Source organism: Ambystoma mexicanum, chromosome 3p (assembly GCF_040938575.1).
Source record: "Ambystoma mexicanum isolate Mex_15411 chromosome 3p, UKY_AmexF1_1, whole genome shotgun sequence".
Taxonomy (NCBI): domain Eukaryota; kingdom Metazoa; phylum Chordata; class Amphibia; order Caudata; family Ambystomatidae; genus Ambystoma; species Ambystoma mexicanum.
Window position 1 is genome coordinate 253847765 of NC_090925.1, and position 16563 is coordinate 253864327.

At 48.2% G+C, this 16563-nt stretch overlaps 1 protein-coding gene across 2 annotated transcripts in view; it reads right to left on the reverse strand.

Annotated features, from left to right (window-relative positions):
- LAMA5 (laminin subunit alpha 5) overlaps positions 1-16563 on the reverse strand; it is a 670647-nt gene that overhangs the window by 81584 nt on the left and 572500 nt on the right. For both annotated transcript variants that reach the window (XM_069650738.1, XM_069650737.1), the window contains exons 66-69: positions 14246-14377; positions 12254-12408; positions 11144-11276; positions 251-394 (exon numbers count right to left, since the gene is read on the reverse strand). In XM_069650738.1, coding sequence (XP_069506839.1) covers positions 251-394; positions 11144-11276; positions 12254-12408; positions 14246-14377 — 564 coding nt within the window. The remainder of the gene's footprint in view (positions 1-250; positions 395-11143; positions 11277-12253; positions 12409-14245; positions 14378-16563) is intronic.

Sequence of the window (16563 nt, forward strand, 5' to 3'; positions counted from 1 at the left end):
GCCTACATATACCTTCGGGGTGGTCGAAGGGGGCAAGGAAAGGGACAGGAAAGGGAGCTCCTTGCTGTAGGGAGGCCTACTTCAGTTGCATGGCACTACATAATTCCATGAAAAGGGAGACGTGCCACCAAGGCCTGTCTAGCACGGTGGAAGAGTGGTACAGAACAATGTTTTGATAGATAAGGAAGCAACAGAAACCTAAGGTCACACAGCAGATCATAATACAAAAGGGAGAAGCGCTGTATCCTACCTCAGTAGCGTGATGGTACATGAGTCCACTGTTCTGGTTCGTCCTAAAGCCAAATCCTGTATAGTAGCTTTCCTGAAGTGCAGGAATGTTCTTCAGAGACATAGTGAGGAAGCCGTACCCATTGAAACTGACCGAACGTGAAATCTGTGAATTAAGGAAATACCTAGTTACCAAAACATTTGTGTATTGCAGGGGCCCCTTCATATTCAAACAAGCAAATCATACTGCATGCATGACATGGATTAAGAGAGTCAAACTGATAAGTAACTATTCAGCAAGAGTGCAGGCATATTGAAGGGAAAGCAAAGATCCCTATACCCATTTGTTAAGGTGGATTTCTAGAATCTTGCCTGGTGGCCAGATTTTAGGAGGCCACCCTTGTTATAGTGAACTCTGAGAGGGTATCCAAAACCCAATCAAGGGAAACATGAAGAGCAGTAGTGGGGACAGGGGTCATCAATGAGTCCACAAAATGTAACGTACAATAATTCAATTTAGACAGGTATGTATAAAAATCCAAATATTTATTCTAGGCCTTTCCATAGAAAACATTTAAACTACTAAATTATTTTATCACACAATAATCAATGATAAAACAAATCCACTCAACATTCTCTTACAATGCATTCAAATTATTTAATTAACACAGGAGGCACGTAAATTAATGCAGTAAAGATGAAACCAAGTCACAAGTGAATTCCCCCAACTTCAGCTGTGCAATCCCTAAAACGACTGGACCTTATTCCTAAAAGTCACACGAGCCACAATGCTTCTCCCCAGAATGTAGTCTTTGTAGGAAAGTTTTAATTTCACTTGTCTTGGTGATTGTTCAAATAAGATATTCAACAGGAAAACTAGGTAAGTAAATTGTGTTCTTATCTCTTGGAAAATACTACCTAGGTCTGTCGACCAAAAGGCAGTAGAATGGAAGATTCGGACACAAAGGGACTGGTTTGCAATGTTTTCGTATTTTCCCAGATAACTTGATGGGTCGACTGATGAGGGTGGGAAATCAGGGGGCAGGGTGTGGAGGGGAGGGTCACTGGAGGTTGAATTTCTCACCATTAGTTCTGATGAGATGGACAGGAGCTGTGAGTGTGGGGATTCTTCTGGTGAAGTCCAGATGTAAGATGCATCCCCTGGTGATTAAGAAATACAACATTCACCAAAGCAGGCCTCTTCAGGATGGGGTAAGTGAAGTTCCATGGACGGCCACCGCACACAGATGGCAGGTGTCCTTCCAGTTGCTGTTTATTTATCGTTCATTTATATAGCACTTCCACACAGGTGAAGTGCTTCAAAGCTTTTGAAGAAGCTTCTCTGGTACAGGATCCCTTGAGTCTGGGACACACATTTGGAGGGAAGGCGACTTTTACAAAAAGCTGGCGACAAACAATGTTCGGGGTGCAACCGCGGAACAGCGACACTTCGGGCGAGGTAGCCCACGAGAAAGCTGGACAGTCCACTCGGTGATCCAGGGACACTTCTGAAGGCTCAGGATGGTTGGATCCTCGAGAAGGGGTGGAAACTAGTTGGACCCACTAGTCCAAGGCTGGATGCATCCCTTAGGGTCTTCAGAGATCACGGAGTCCAACAGGTAGACTGTTTGTCTACGAGGGATTCTTTGTAACGCTCACCTGATTCCCACGGAGACGCGGGTCTTGGCAGGAAGGTGTCTGTGACTCGAAAAGTGATGTGCAGGACTCGTTTGGCTTCTGGGGTCGAACCTCTTCGCACTGTGTGTCGAACTCGAAGGGTGAGGTTTCTGCAGGTGAAAGAATATGGGGGTCTGAAAGAAATGGTCTGGGTTGTTGAATGTCCCTCTCTCTCTCGATCTCTCTCTCTCTCTCTCTTCCCAGCTTTTCTGTAGAGTCCCCCCCCAGGTCACGTGCTCACCTTAGATAGGTGAATGCTGGGCTCTCCATCTGCGTCTGGTGCAGGGTGCCATTGCCAGTTCCTTCACTGGTGAAACATTGGCCTCTTGACTTCAGAGGATGGTTACCGTCGCTATCTGCACGAGCGGTAAGTTTCTGGACACCTTTTGTCTTTATAGTCTTTTAAATGCATGGCACGTTAATATTGAAGACTCTGTATAATGTTTTTCCCTTATGTATTGCAGGACCCGTGAGATGGAAGATGGAGTGAAGCGCCTGGAAATTCGTAAATATGGCAAGCGCTCTAACTGTCTCTTTCCTTGCAGCTTAGTTCGTGTTAAAGAGACGCCGGAGTATTCGCAGGCGTTTTATTGCAACGAGCGTGATGGGCGTGAGTAAATACCTGCTTAATGTCTTTCTCTTTATCTTTACAGGCGACGATGCTGAATGAAGAAATCCGGAATTCACAGCGTGCCGGTAAGTATAACAATGCTTTTGTCTTTGCAGGCAAAGATGCGGAATGAAGAAATACGGAATGCACAGCGTGCCGGTAAGTATAACAATGCTGTTGTCTTTGCAGGCGAAGGTGCAGCGTGAGACACAGCCGCTGCCGATGGATCAGGTGAGTAAGAACTGCGTGTAAAGTTCGTCTTGCTAACCTGTTGTTTCTTGTCTTTTGCAGGTGCTGATGTTGACTGGATACAGGAATGGTAAGTATAATTCTTGCAGGTTCAGGATCAAAAGAAGAAAGGCTGGAACAGACTCGGTGAGCGTTCTGCTGCAGATGCAGAATAACGCGAAGCACCTTTCATCTATCGGGTGCGGTTTAAATAGCCTTGGAGTGATGAGGCATCTTCTTCCACGGCCCCGCCTAGGTAAGAAAAGAGTTCCAGTTTCCAGAAGAGTTCCAGTGCTGTATCCAGGGAGTGGAGCTGCCCCACCCAGGTAAGAAAGTAGTTCCTGTTCACAGAGAGCTTCTAAGTGGCTGGTAAGTAAGCAGCATGGTCTGCTGCAGGTAAGTCCACCCAAGCACTTTCACACCAATTATGAGCCCGGCGCTTCCAGTGCCGGGACCGATGGTTTTGATGAGCCTGGTGCCACCGGCGCCAGGACAGGGTCCAAAAGGTCCCAGTAGGGACCGGCTGGTGCCTAGGATTAGGGTTAGGGGCCTGCTTCCAAGGACGTTGGGCTGGTCCTGGCTCCTTGGAAGCAGTGATCATGACATTCTTGGTCCCAATGCTGATCTGAAAAAATGGCTGCAGGAGGAGTCTTCTTATCCAAACTCCAGCCTGGAAGCAAGTCCAAGCCCACCAATGGTAAGGATCTGCACCATTCAAACAGCCAGAATTTGTCCAATTGGGGACAACAGTTGGTTTCACTCATGCCCAAACCTAGCTCTCTGGCCCCACAGATGAGGATGGGACTAGACAGTCCCCACCCCCTTCCTGGGCGCACACAATGCATTTGCTAGTCTGTGAAGGCAGCAGCCTTCCCAGGCAAGTGCATGACCCTTTAAGGACTGTCCTGACCTGGCAAGGCTGGAAGAAGGCCAAATAACAATACGGCTAAAGAACAAGCGAAAATATTTTGGCATGGCCATTTTAGTGCACTAGCCACGTGTAGTAGCCATACCCAGTAAACACAAATGTGCATATTAAAAATAATTAAAAAAATGGTAAAGATACATCTGCGGCCACCAACTTGTCTTTAGGCACATATAAAAGTAAGCAAAAACCAAGTTTAAAAAGCTAGGATAATGCAAATGGATCCCCATTGCACTGCAGTGTAAGATGCTGTGTGCAAGGTTCAAAATAAACAGTTTCCCTTTACCAACTGTATGAAGGACTGATCAGTTTCTCCATAACAAATTAGCAAAAGGGAAGCGACGCTGATGTCTTTACTACTCCTACGTCCCGTCCCCTTTCCTCCATACTTGTGGAAATCTCTCTGTCCGGTGGGACGGGACCGGAGCACTTTGTAAAAAGCATTCAATTTTTTTAAAAAAAATGTGTCCCTCCTCTCTTTCCTGCGCGGACCCGGCACGCGGCCGTAACCCCGCCCACCTTGGCTCTGCCACGCGCTTCGCCCATCAGTCCTTTTCTCTGCTCGATCGGGGCCGGACGCACTTGCATCCTCAGAAGATTTTCTTCCCTTTTTTCCCTCTCTGGATCTCGCTAGCGTTCGTTTACTAGTCTGTCTATGTCTTTCAAATTAGACTTTCCAGATTGTTCATCATGTCACCGTCGCTTCGCGAGGGTGGGTCCCCATCCTCTTTATTTAGAGTGTTTGGGTCCGGAACACCGTTGGACTCCTGTTTTTACTGTGACTCCCTTTCGGTCCGGGCACTTCAACGTCGGTTGGAGCGGTGGGAGGAGGTGTTCCGACAAACTCCTCCTTCGCATTTTCAGGCGTTCATCGACGAGAAGCAGCGCCCGGTAAGTTCTTTACTTTTCAGAGGACTCCGGCCGGGGGATACCTTTCCGGGTTTCTCTCGGTCCGGGAGGGGCGTTGATCGCGTTGGGTCTAATTATTCTACCGGAGTCTCTGTAAGGGGCCTGTGAACACCGGAGTACGCTCCGAGGCCCCTCCTGTGGGGGCTGTTTGTAGACCCAGTTCTACTGAATCGTGGGGTACCGGAGCTCGCTCTGAGGCCTCTGTCGGCTTCCCTCAAAAACAAGACCGGGAGCGCCCCGAGGCCTTGGCTGGTTGTTACCGAACGCATGTTCGAGGCCCGTGCAGATAAGGCTGGGCCTGGGTCCGAGGTCCCTCGTTCAGAGACTAAAGCTACCAACAGTTCTGAGAGGCCGGACTAGGCTTTGTCGTTTAAAGCGGTTGCTCACCGTTCCCGCTCTTGTGGTGATACCGGATCTGTTGAGGGGGCAAAGAAGCAAAGTTCTTCTTTTACCGGCAGTGCCGAGGTCCTTCCTTCGAAGGCTCAGTTGGCGGTTGGTATGTCACAAAAACATTCCAGGCCTCATAGTACCGGCACGGCCGAGGTTGCTTATGTTAGGGCTAACATTAAGACCACTGATCCATCGACGGGGACCCCTGCCTCACTTCCTCACGTGCCGCAGTTCCCCTTAGATGAGGACAAAATGGCGCCCGTTCCCGCCATGACCACGGCGGCCATTTTAGGTGCTACCCCTACAACTACGCCATCGGCCTCTGGTGTAGGGCTCGGTCCCTTGGGAGAACCTAAGGTCCCTTGTGCGCATCCTTACCAGCCGGTTTATGATTGGAATGCCCGGATGCCTCTTCCGCACAATGTTTTGTTGCCTGCGGGGGCGGCTCCTTTGATTTATGTGGATACGTCGGTGGAGGGGCCGGTGTGGCACCCTTCCCCGTTAAGTCCCTGGATTTGTCCACCTCATGAGAGGCCTCCTCAGGTTCCGAAGCAATCTCCTGAGGATGCCTTTTTCAGTACATTTCAAGCGCTTATGCGCACCGACCCCATGAGGGAATATTTCAAAGAGTTTTTCAAGGAGATATGTCTACCTGCGCCTCTGGCTCCACCCGTTCCTCCGGTGGTTCCGCCGGCGCCTCCCTTGCCCGTGGTGCCTCCCCCGGCTCTTCCGCCTGTGCCTCCATTGTCCCCAGTGGACAAGGCAGTGCCTGACATGGTTCAGCAGGATCCTGACCTGTCAGATGACCCTCAAGGCTATCAGGACAACGAGGACCTTCCCCGCTCTATCAGAGCCTTTCATGACCGGGTACTGGACATGAGTTTCTTAGATGTTCCGGTGCCCGAGGCACCCGCTCCGCAGGAGGGCATGCTTTCTGGGCGTTCACCCTGTCTCCCTTGGAGCGTACCGGCCTGTTCCTGCAGAAGGACGTTCTGGCCGAGGTCCGAAGAGTTTAGGAAAAGCCACACTCGGGACTTTTTGTCAATAAGAAGATTGACGCGAGGTACAGGCTGCATTCTTCGGAAGAGGTGGCCCTGTTGTCTTGTCCGCCTCCCTCCTCCACAGTGGTGGCTGCGGCTACGTTGCAATCCAGACCTGCAGCATCCTCGTCCACAGCGGCTACTCAGGTCTTGGGAAAGGAGGACAAGCTCCGGACTCCCTAGGGAGGAAAATCTTTGCCAACTCAGCCTTGCAGCTCAGGCAGGCCAATGCTGAGTTGATATTGGCGGGAGCTAACATGCAGATGTGGAAAGGTCTGTCAGAGTTTGAGGAGCACATCCCGGTCGAGAAGTTGGAAGACTTCAAAGGAGGCCTTTGCGATGCCAGGGTCTTGGCCCAGGATCTCCTGGAGGCTGCGGCTCATAACGTAGACACCTCGGCTCGGGGCCTGATGCTTGGGGTTGATACCTCACGGCAGGAGTGGCTGTATGCCACTAAATTTTCTAAGGAAGTACAAGACAAGGGGCCTCATTCCGAGGCTGGCGCTATCCATGGAGTAAATAGCACCATGGTAAGCAACCATGGAGCTATTTACTCCATGGAAATCCGGCATGGTGAATGGAGTAATTACCGGTCCATTCCAAGGTTGGAGGGACCGGTAATTCCCCATTCACCATACCGGTTCCCCATCCCCATTCCTGCCCCCATAGGGCTCAATGGGAATGGGGAAGGAGTAAATTACGGCACCGTAAATTACGGTGCCGTAATTTACTCCAAGGTCCCTTTGCGGGTTGGATTTTCAACACCTGCTAAAAGCAGGCATTAAATGCCAACCCGCAAAAGGGAACTCGGAATATGGTGGTAAGTGTTAACGGTCACCGTTGCCATTAACGGTGACCGTTAACCCTTACCTCCAACCTCAGAATGACCCCCAAGGTGTTGGACATTCCATTCGATGGTAAGGAGCTTTTTCATTCTACTACTGATGTAGAGCTCACCAAGACCAAGGATAGCACTCAGACGGCTAAATCATTGTCTGTTCTGGTCAAATCTCCTTTCAAATCCCAGAGACCGTTGTCGCAAAGTCGACCCTCCTCTGTTTTTAGGGGCTTCCTCGACCGCAAATCTCGCAGAGTAGATACTCCTGCGGGGAATAACCGCCGTAGACAACGCAGGCGGTTTTTCTCCCGCTCCTCAGCCTCCTCATCAGGGTCCGGTGGCACCGCTACAGATAAACCTGCCAAATGAGGGTTTTCCACGCTCGCACGAGACCCCCGGTGGGAGGACGCATTGCGTCTCATTGGGAGGCATGGCAGACCATCACAGAAGACAGATGGGTCTTGTCATTCGCTCGAGCGGGCTACCGCTTTTCTTTACCCCCTACCCCAGCCCTCAACCCTCCATTTTTAGCTGTCGGGCTCACCCTCCCTCAAAGCCGAAGTTCAGAAACTTATGGACCTCAGAGCTGTGGAACCCGTTCCCCTTGGGGAGTGAGGGGAGGGCTTCTACTCCCGGCTGTTTACGGTGCCCAAGCCCAACCAGGCTGGCCTGCGCACCATCCTAGACCTTTCCCAGTTCAATCATTTCCTACCCCAAGAGAAATTCAAGATGATCTCGCCCAGCCAGATACGCTCCTCCTTACAGATGGGCAATTGGCTCAGCGTTGTGGATCTTCAGAATGCGTATATGCATATCCTGATTTGGAATCCACACAGGAGATATCGCCGCTTCTCTTTGGGAGAGGAGCACTTCCTTTTGGCCTCAGCTCGGCGCCGCGTGTCTTCACGAAGATTATGTCAGTGATTGCGGCCTATCTTCGTCTCCAGGGTATCCATGTGTATCCTTATTTGGACGACTGCTCTTACGCAGCCCTTGTCCGCTGGCAGCAGCGGGCAACCTCCAGTCTCTCCTTCAGCTCCTGTTCCATCTTGGGCTGTCGGTGAACAGGCGGAAATCCTCCAGGACGGTCTCACAGGACTTGATCTTCCTGGGTTTTCGTTGGAACACGATCGACTGCAGAGTGCATCTGACCGAGGACAGAATGGCGGATCTGTTAGCCCTGTGTCAGATGTTTGCGCAGTCGGAGAGCACGTCGGCCTGGTGGTTCCAGAGGCTTCTGGGTCTCATGGCCTCGTGTGTACTGGCTCTTCCTCTTGCTCGTCTCAAAATGAGATGGACCCAGATGGTTCTTCAGAGTTCATGGCATCAGGCAGTGGATCCAGATTCCATGCGGATAATGATTCCGGATTCCATGAGAGTGGACCTGGATTGGTGGGCATCTCTCAGCAATCTGTCTGGGGGCCCAGGGTTTCAGGACCCGGTCCCCATGGTGACGATCATGACGGACTCCTCCCTTCTAGGGTGGGGTGCAACATTAGATCTTCTTCAGGTCTTGGACCTCTGGTCGCCTCAGGACAAGCTCCTGCACATAAATCATTTGGAGCTTCTGGCGATCTTCCTAGCACTCAGGGCGTTCAGACCACTCATTGTCAACAAGGTGGTCCGCATAAGAACGGACAATGTGGTGTCAATGTATTACATAAACAAGCAAGGGGGAACAATGTCTCCCCCCCCCTCGTGGACCGGTCCATCCAGATTTGGGAGTGGGCCATGCTTCATGGTGTCTGGCTGCTTGCAGTGCACATCCTGGGCCAGCTGAATGTCCCTCAGCCAGCGGAAAGTGGTCAGCTACGAGTGGGAATTGAAGGCAGAGGTCCTCTCATGGATTTTCTCGCATTGGGGCACACTGGAGGTGGGCCTCTTCGCTACAGCGGTGAACAAGAAGCTTCCTCAGTATGCCTCCAGAGGGGGGCTGGGAGCCTCATCTCTGGGGGATGCTCTTGAGATTCCATGGCACAACATGAGAGCTTACGCCTTCCCGCCTCTGCCTCTAGTTCACCGTGCAATTTGGAAGTTGAAGAACTCTGCAAACTGTTCCCTTCTACTCATAGCCCCGTGGTTGCCGGCAAGGTTTTGGTTCTCAGAACTTCAACACCTGTCGGTGTATCCGCCTATCAGGTTACCAGTAACTCCCAATCTTCTTCACCAAGGGGAACAACAGATGTGGCACCCCTCCCCACAATCGCTCAGCTTGGCGGCATGGTGCCCGAGTTCAAGTCTTTAGAGCATCTGAGTTTGTCTGCCGATAACATGCGCATTATCCAGGCAGCCAGGAAACCCTCGACCAGATCTCAATACAAGAGTAAATGGCTCAGGTTCTGTCATTGGTGTTTGGAGAAGAAGTTGGATCCGAGGGTGGCCATGATTGACACGGTGCCATCCTTCGTGTCCTCCCTAGTAGAGTCAGGGGTTCATGTTCTGTCATGCAGGACTTATCTCTCAGCGGTTTCTACAGACCTGTGTTTTTATTCTCTAACTAACCCAGTGGTGAAGAGGCATTTTGCTGGCTTTACACACCTCTACCCTCTGGTTCATAATTCGCACCCGCCATGGGACCTAAATGTAGTCCTGACGGCGCTGTGCCATAAACCCTTTGAACCAATGGCTACGGTGGACCTCAAGTACTTGTCCTGGAAAGTGTCCTTTCTGGTCGCCGTTACGTCAGCAAGGAGAGTGAGTTAGCCCCAGGCATTGTCGGTGGAGCATCCTTTCTTGGTCTTTCACAAGGACAAGGTAGTCCTTCGGACAAACCCAGTTTTTTCTACCGAAGGTGGTGATCGAATTCCATCTGAATCAGTCTATCTCCCTTCCGGTCTTTTTTCCGAACCCTGCCTCAGAGGCTGAAAGGGTTCTACACTGTCTTGATGTCCGAAGAGCTCTTCAGTTCTACCTGTGAACTTCGGTAACCCTCAGGGCAACTATTCGGCGTCTAAGGCAACTATTTCTAGGTGGATCGCCGCCTGCATCACAGAGTCTTTCACCGTCCAAGGGCTGAAACCTCCTAAGGGTATCCATGCACACCTGGTGCGGGGCAAGGCAGCCGCGGTGGCTTTTCAGGAATATGTCCCCTGGGAGTCCATCGCTAGGGCAGCTACTTGGGCCTCCCCATATGCTTTCTGTAAGCATTTCTGGCTCGACATGAGCTCAAGAGCTGACGCTCGGTTTGGTCAGGCTGTGCTGAAGAACCATTTCAGTAAGCGGTATTTCCATCCACCCGTAGTTCCTGTAAGGAGTGCTTGGGAATCTCCCACAAGTATGGAGGAAAGGGGACGGGGTGTAGGAGTATTACCAGGTTACTCACCGTAGTGACCACCTTACTAGTCCCCTTTAGTCCCCGTAGTCCATAGTCCCCTTTCCTCCATACGCCCGCCCGCCGTCCCCTCTAATAAGGTTGTTCTGTTATTGCTAATGGGTCTTTAACCTGGCGATAGAAAAGGACTGATGGACGATGTGTGGGGCGGAGCCAAGGTGGGCGGGGTTACGGCCGCGCGCCGGTTCCCATGCAGGAAAGAGGGACACATTTTTTTTAAAAATGTGGATGCTTTTTACAAAGTGCTCTGGTCCCGTTCCACAGGACGGAGAGATGTCCACAGGTATGGAGGAAAGGGAACTATGGACTAGGAGTAAGGTGGTCACTACGGTGAGTAACCTGGTAATCCCCTTCAAAAAGCCACAACAGGTTAAAAAGCAAAGCAAAAAGATTGACCATAGAAGCCATGGTGGGAAAGTTGCCAAAAGAGAAATATTTCCTAACCCGATCTGCTGGTGGATTCCTCATCCAGGGACATGACTGCACAGATGACCAGTCTCTTATGTCAAACACACTTTGTCATTGATTAGTATATGAACGCATGGCATGCAACACTGCTTCATGAAAAACGGGAAGGGAAAAAGGGTCTGGAAGGAGCCAGAACTGGCTTGGTACCATTAGCTATAATGACATCAAATATGGCATAGTGGTCTCCCTGGTAGCCCTGTTGGCTGGAAAAGAAATAGAGGGCATTAATCTGCTGCTGCAGTCCCAATTCTGGAGTACATTTTAGAAACAAAGATTTCAAATCGAACGCTTCTATTAGAAACTAGAGGAAGTGTGTCGAAAAATGTCGAAGAAACCAATGTCCTGCAGAAAAAGTCAGCTGTATGGAATACAGATGAGGAAAAAGTCAAACAGAAAAGCAGAGCCTTAGACTAGGATGAAAATAAGAGACGTGGTCTGTTGGACAGTGTACACATTATTTAAAAATCTTTCTGGAAGGAGTCTGTGGTCCAATACTTACCAGGAGATCAGAGGTGCAACTGTAGCTCACACCAATCGTGAATACACGCTTCAAGTCAATGTGTTTGTCCAACGCTTTCAGACCTCTCATACAGCCCCGGATCGATCCCCCAGTGGGGAATATGGCCAACAAACTATAAATGAAGGATTTAGGTTATGAGACATTCCATAGAAATGGCTTAACATCCTCAACTACCTCGCCCACAGTGGAAAGAAACTCCTTCAGTTGAGCACCAAGCCTATGCACATTTCATACATCCTTACAATATCTGTACCATCAGTCCAACCCTTAAAAAAAGTTTCACAGCACCCATCCTGGGTATAATCCCACATTATTGATTAACTCTTGACACAGTCCATGCCTCAATGCTAAAACTCTGAGCCATTCCCTCTAAAAGGTAGCTAACCATGTACCCTCTTGCATCTGTGCCAAATCCATACTCATCCGCTGAAGTACTTGCTCAATTGAATTCCTGCATTTTTGTCCAACTCAGATTGTGCCATCTGTGACTAAAACAGTCAAAAACTGCTTTTGTGTAGTTATAATTGAGAATGTGCGATCTAGCTAGCAAAGTAGCATGTCCAGCAATCAGTCAGAAGTGCACAGGCCTCAAAGGCTAAGGCCCATCCCCCAGCACCAATACCTTTCCTAAGATGTTGCTACTTTTGAACATTTCCTGATGCAAAGGCAAGGGTCCATTCATGCTACTCCCCTAGACATGGTTGACAAAAAAAATTCTTTTATGTAAAACTTCAGAAAGAAGCAACGTTGTATTTTAATGTTACTTTCATGGATCACTCATATTTTCGATTCACTTACTATTCAATATTTCCCCGAGTAAAAGGAAGACCTTAAATGTTGTGGAAATAGTAAAAACCATGAGAATCCGTGGAAAACGCAAGAGGTGCGAAACAAAGGTTGCATTTCCATGCTTTTAAATATTAACAAATGAGACGGTAAGGACTTCTGAAGGTCAGAGAATATTGAAGAACATCTGAACCCATGAAAAATCCCAGTAGGGGGGAGCCGTTTAAAATCGAAAAAGTGACAGAACCCTTTGCTTTCCGAGACCTGCCACAGCTCAATCCTTTACCGGGCATGCATGCTCACCTGTCTGGTAGCTTTTCCATGGGAACTCCTGCCAGGTAGCAGTTAGTTGCAGAGTACAGCTTGATGGCTTCGTGTTCCAGAGTAAATATGGTCACTCGTTCCCGGCGGACAAAAATCTTCCTCTTGTCTGCCGTTGTATGAAGGAAGATTTCAATCTGAAATAAGACGTGCGTTTTTACTGTGTGTAGTGTCACTAATGTCTACATTTGTAATGTATTGATGTGTCATTCTATAGAGTGTATATCTGTCAGTAATTTCTTGGGTTATCTTTTCGGACTAACTGTACTCCTCTATCAGACACATTCCCCCCCCCCTCCCCCCGCACCCTCCCCCAACCCCTGTTCCCTCTGTGGAGCAAAGTCTGCTCTGCCACTGCTACCGCACAGTGTGATTTTGGTCTGTTTCGTGATTGGAACCCAGTTTACCCTTGTGATCGATGTTCTCACAACCCTTAATTGAGTGCTGTAGCAATATCTTGCTAACAAAGGCGTTCTTTGAAACTGCAGATGCTTGCGACATGGAATTCAATTGTTCCACCAGATTGAGCACCACCATCAAACTGATCTTGGCAGAGCTTCTATACACAGACCTCTTCTTTATGGGTTTATCTTGCTTCCTGGAAAGACTGGCAGAGTATCCCTTTGTTACGACTTCACCCTAGTAACTACGTTCCCCCTCCCTTGCCTCGTCGTGCCTTGAAACACTTGTGTATAGGTACGTTATAAATGCCATATCATATCAATTAACTTTTGGTTTTACTCCCCGTCAGGGGTGTTGCTATGTCTGGAAAAGACCCCGGGCTACGATCATGTCAGAACTGTCAGGACTGGGGACTAGCTAGCCTTTTGGTTGTAGCTCCTGAGATTCTATCAGGGGCAACAACCAAAAGACCAAGGGCTATAGCCCCCTTAGCCACCCCCTGGCAACGCCTCTGCTCCCCGTGAATAGATGCGTCCTATACTAAATGTGTTCTGAAAAAGTCTGACTTCCCTAGAAATACTGTTAGTAATTTGAAAGAGGTTCATGCTTTGGTCTGTGTACCTTCAAGCATTGTGTTGCGTTTTATAACTCTATAACAGAGTACTTACCCCCCAAGACTTAACTTGGCCTAATTGTATTGATAATAAACCGTTATTATTTATAATACTTCAGGTTGTAAGTGTTTCTGTTGAACCCTTGGTATACTACACATTCTTTGTACCTTCCTACAGCTCCCTCTCTCTCCTAAAATAAGCCTGGCTGATCTGTCTATGCTACCATATACTCAGGTCGTACAGCCTTATACTAAGAGTGTAGTCTTGTACTGTCTCAGTTGAATGGTTTTACTAAGCCCTTAGTTCGACTTCATAAAAACTGTTCCAACACACATGGTCTGCACTAGCCTGTCAAAGAAACACTGCTTTCCAAGGCAAATGCCATAAAAGGAAAATCTTGACTTGAGAAGGAAGGAAGAAGGCCAAAGAACAAGCAAAAAACCTTGTGGCACAGCCATATTAGGACACTCGCCACAGTTAGCCAAGCACGGTAAATGTGAGAAGGCCAGCTAAAAATACAGAACAAATAAGAAATCTAACTACTGCCACCAGCTTGTCTTTAGGCACATTTAAAAGTAACCAGAAATCCTTTGAGTTGATACAAAAGTATCCCCATTGCACTGCATTGGAAGATGCATGTGGAGGATGAAAAAGAAACCCAAATCAAATAACATGTAGAAAGAAAGAGGAAAACAGTTTCCCTGTAGGGACAGACTGAAGGACTGGTTAGTTTCCCCATAACAAATTAGCACAAGGCCAGTGAAGGGAAGCTGAAGGTTTCACTTCACTGTAAAAAGTCATGAGAACGTGTAAAAACAAAAGCAACATGTGTGGCGATCAATAGACTTTGAGCAACTTTTCCTCCATAGAGAAAACATTCCTAACATTGAACAGACTAATATGTGGCACTACGTCCCTCGAAGGGATGTTTCAAATGGAAAAGCCGTCATCTTCTTACCAGTTTATTGGTGGCGCTACTGATGGTGGCAGTGGCTAAGTCAACGCTTGGTTTGGCCATTTGAATGCCCTCGCCAAAATCATAGTAAAGTGCTGGCTTCCCGCCCTGCACTGCCAAACAGAGGAACTGCCCCTGGAGGAGAGAAAAGACTGTCAGGCATGATCTCACTTTTATTTGATAACAGAGTGGCCCCAGCCAGAGCACCCACCAGACGACCCTAGGCACACAGTCAATTCTACATTTATACATTTATTTACAACAGGCTTCAATGGGCCCCACTAAAAAAGCAGAAGGCAAGAAACATGTAAATAAAAGTTACCGTCAACATCAATCAATACCTGGAATGGGCTGGGACAAGAGCTGCGTTAGTAAAGAAGGAAAATTCATTAGGTGTGAGAAAGGATGAGGGGCAGACAGGGTTTAGCAAAGGGCGTCCGTTTAAAAAGGGAGAGATGGAGACCAACCAAAGAGTTGGAAGAAAGATGGCATACACAGAGGAGAATGAGGGAATGAGGAAAAAAATGAAAAGGAAGAACAGTGGTGTCTAATGTATTGATCAACAGTGGGACAAGGTAAAGACTGAGCAAAAGAGAGTATTTGGGTTATAGAGTAAATGGACATGGAAAGGTAAATGTAGAGGGAAAGGAGCAGACAGTGGAGTGTGGCAGGCATGGAAAGAAAAGAGAAAGGGAAGAGATAACTGGGATTAAAACAAAAGTAGTAAAAATAGGGAACACGGGATAGGAGAATAGGCACTATGTAGTGAGGCTTTACAATCTTGCCCCTTACCTTCATGTTCCTTATGCTCGCTCTTTATCTGCTCGTTAATTCTAATCTTCACTCTTCACTTAGCCGCATGCTGTCTCTTTGTTAAAATTATTGCATCCCTTATCTTCTTGGCGCACCTGCCGTCTGCATGCCTGATGTAATCCCATCATGCCATGAGGTGAGGCTTTTCCAGTTGCATGCCATCAGGCCTACCTTGTCACATTGCTTGTGCGGCTCTCCTAAGTGCATTTTACCTCTATGGCCATTCCAATGTTGCATTTTCTACCAACTACCTGCATATTGATGTAGTTCCCTGCACTATGAGGGGAGTAATTCCAATGCTGTATTTTCCTACGTTTACCTGCACTTAGCCCCGCCCCATCTCCCCTGCTGTTTTGTTTATTGCACTCTCCGAATGGGCCTTGGCCTAGTATGGGCGTTTTCTATGTGTTCTCCTCATCCCTCAAATATCAAGGCTTAGTAGGGACGTTTTCTGTTTTTATTTTTTTATGCTGCCTTGTCCCCCCTCCCCCTCACCCCCAACTTTGTCTTGCTGTACCTTGAAACACCATGTGATGTATAGGTGCATTACAAATAACCAATACAAAAATAATAAAAAGGGAACGGAGTAGAAAAGGTACAGAGACTGCAATCCATGTTTAAGTGGAGGTGGGTATCCTGGCCAATTCCCTGATAATTTCGGAAAACCGGTGCTAGGTAGAATTTCCATCTTGCGTGATATTCTCCTCACCTGGTGACTCTCCCCACACTTTTCATTGACTCATGAGTGAGTGGGACTCTTTCCTCTCACTCATTCTTGTTTTGTACTCTGGGCACTGCTTTTCAGGTTCATTTTGATGGAGTTTACCTTCCTCAATCTTTTGCTATGGCATCTGTGATTTCCTATTGTAGTGTGGAGTGCTGAGGGGACAGTGTCCCTTTTTCACTTCTCCAGCAAGTTTCTAAGTTACAGTAACAAATCAGAGTGGCTGGGGGCAGTGAATACTTTTTCTAACAATTTTGGAAACCTACAACGCAGGCTGCATTCGCAGCTGCGGTAAGGCACACATGGGACATCATTCATCCAGTTTCCCTTCGGAGATGGTTTTAGAGAGCTCAGCATTAAAGGGCTCAAGGACAGCATCAATCTGTTGTTGGGGGGGAATCCCACACATGGCAGTTATAGCTGGCCAGTAAGGTGGCGTTATTTGCAATTTGTGTTTGATATGCAGTTGAGGATGCATATCAGGAATCTGCCTAGAGTGCAGATTCTTTTATTCTCCTTGTCCAGAGGTGCCTCAGCGGAAGCTAGCGGTGTGCCTGCCCTCTTTCTGGTTGTTGTAACAACTAAAGAATCAGGTTTTAGTTGACCTTTAATGTAAAGGGGGGTCTGTTGGTGCCAGCTTGAATATTTTTTCGATGCAGTGGTTGATTGCTCTTGTAAGGTTAGGCATAAGTAAAGATGGCTGGATGCATTTCTGCACTGAGTTTAGAATAGGGATACATTGGGTTACTGATCATTTGTCCCCCCAAAATGTAGTCTACAAATG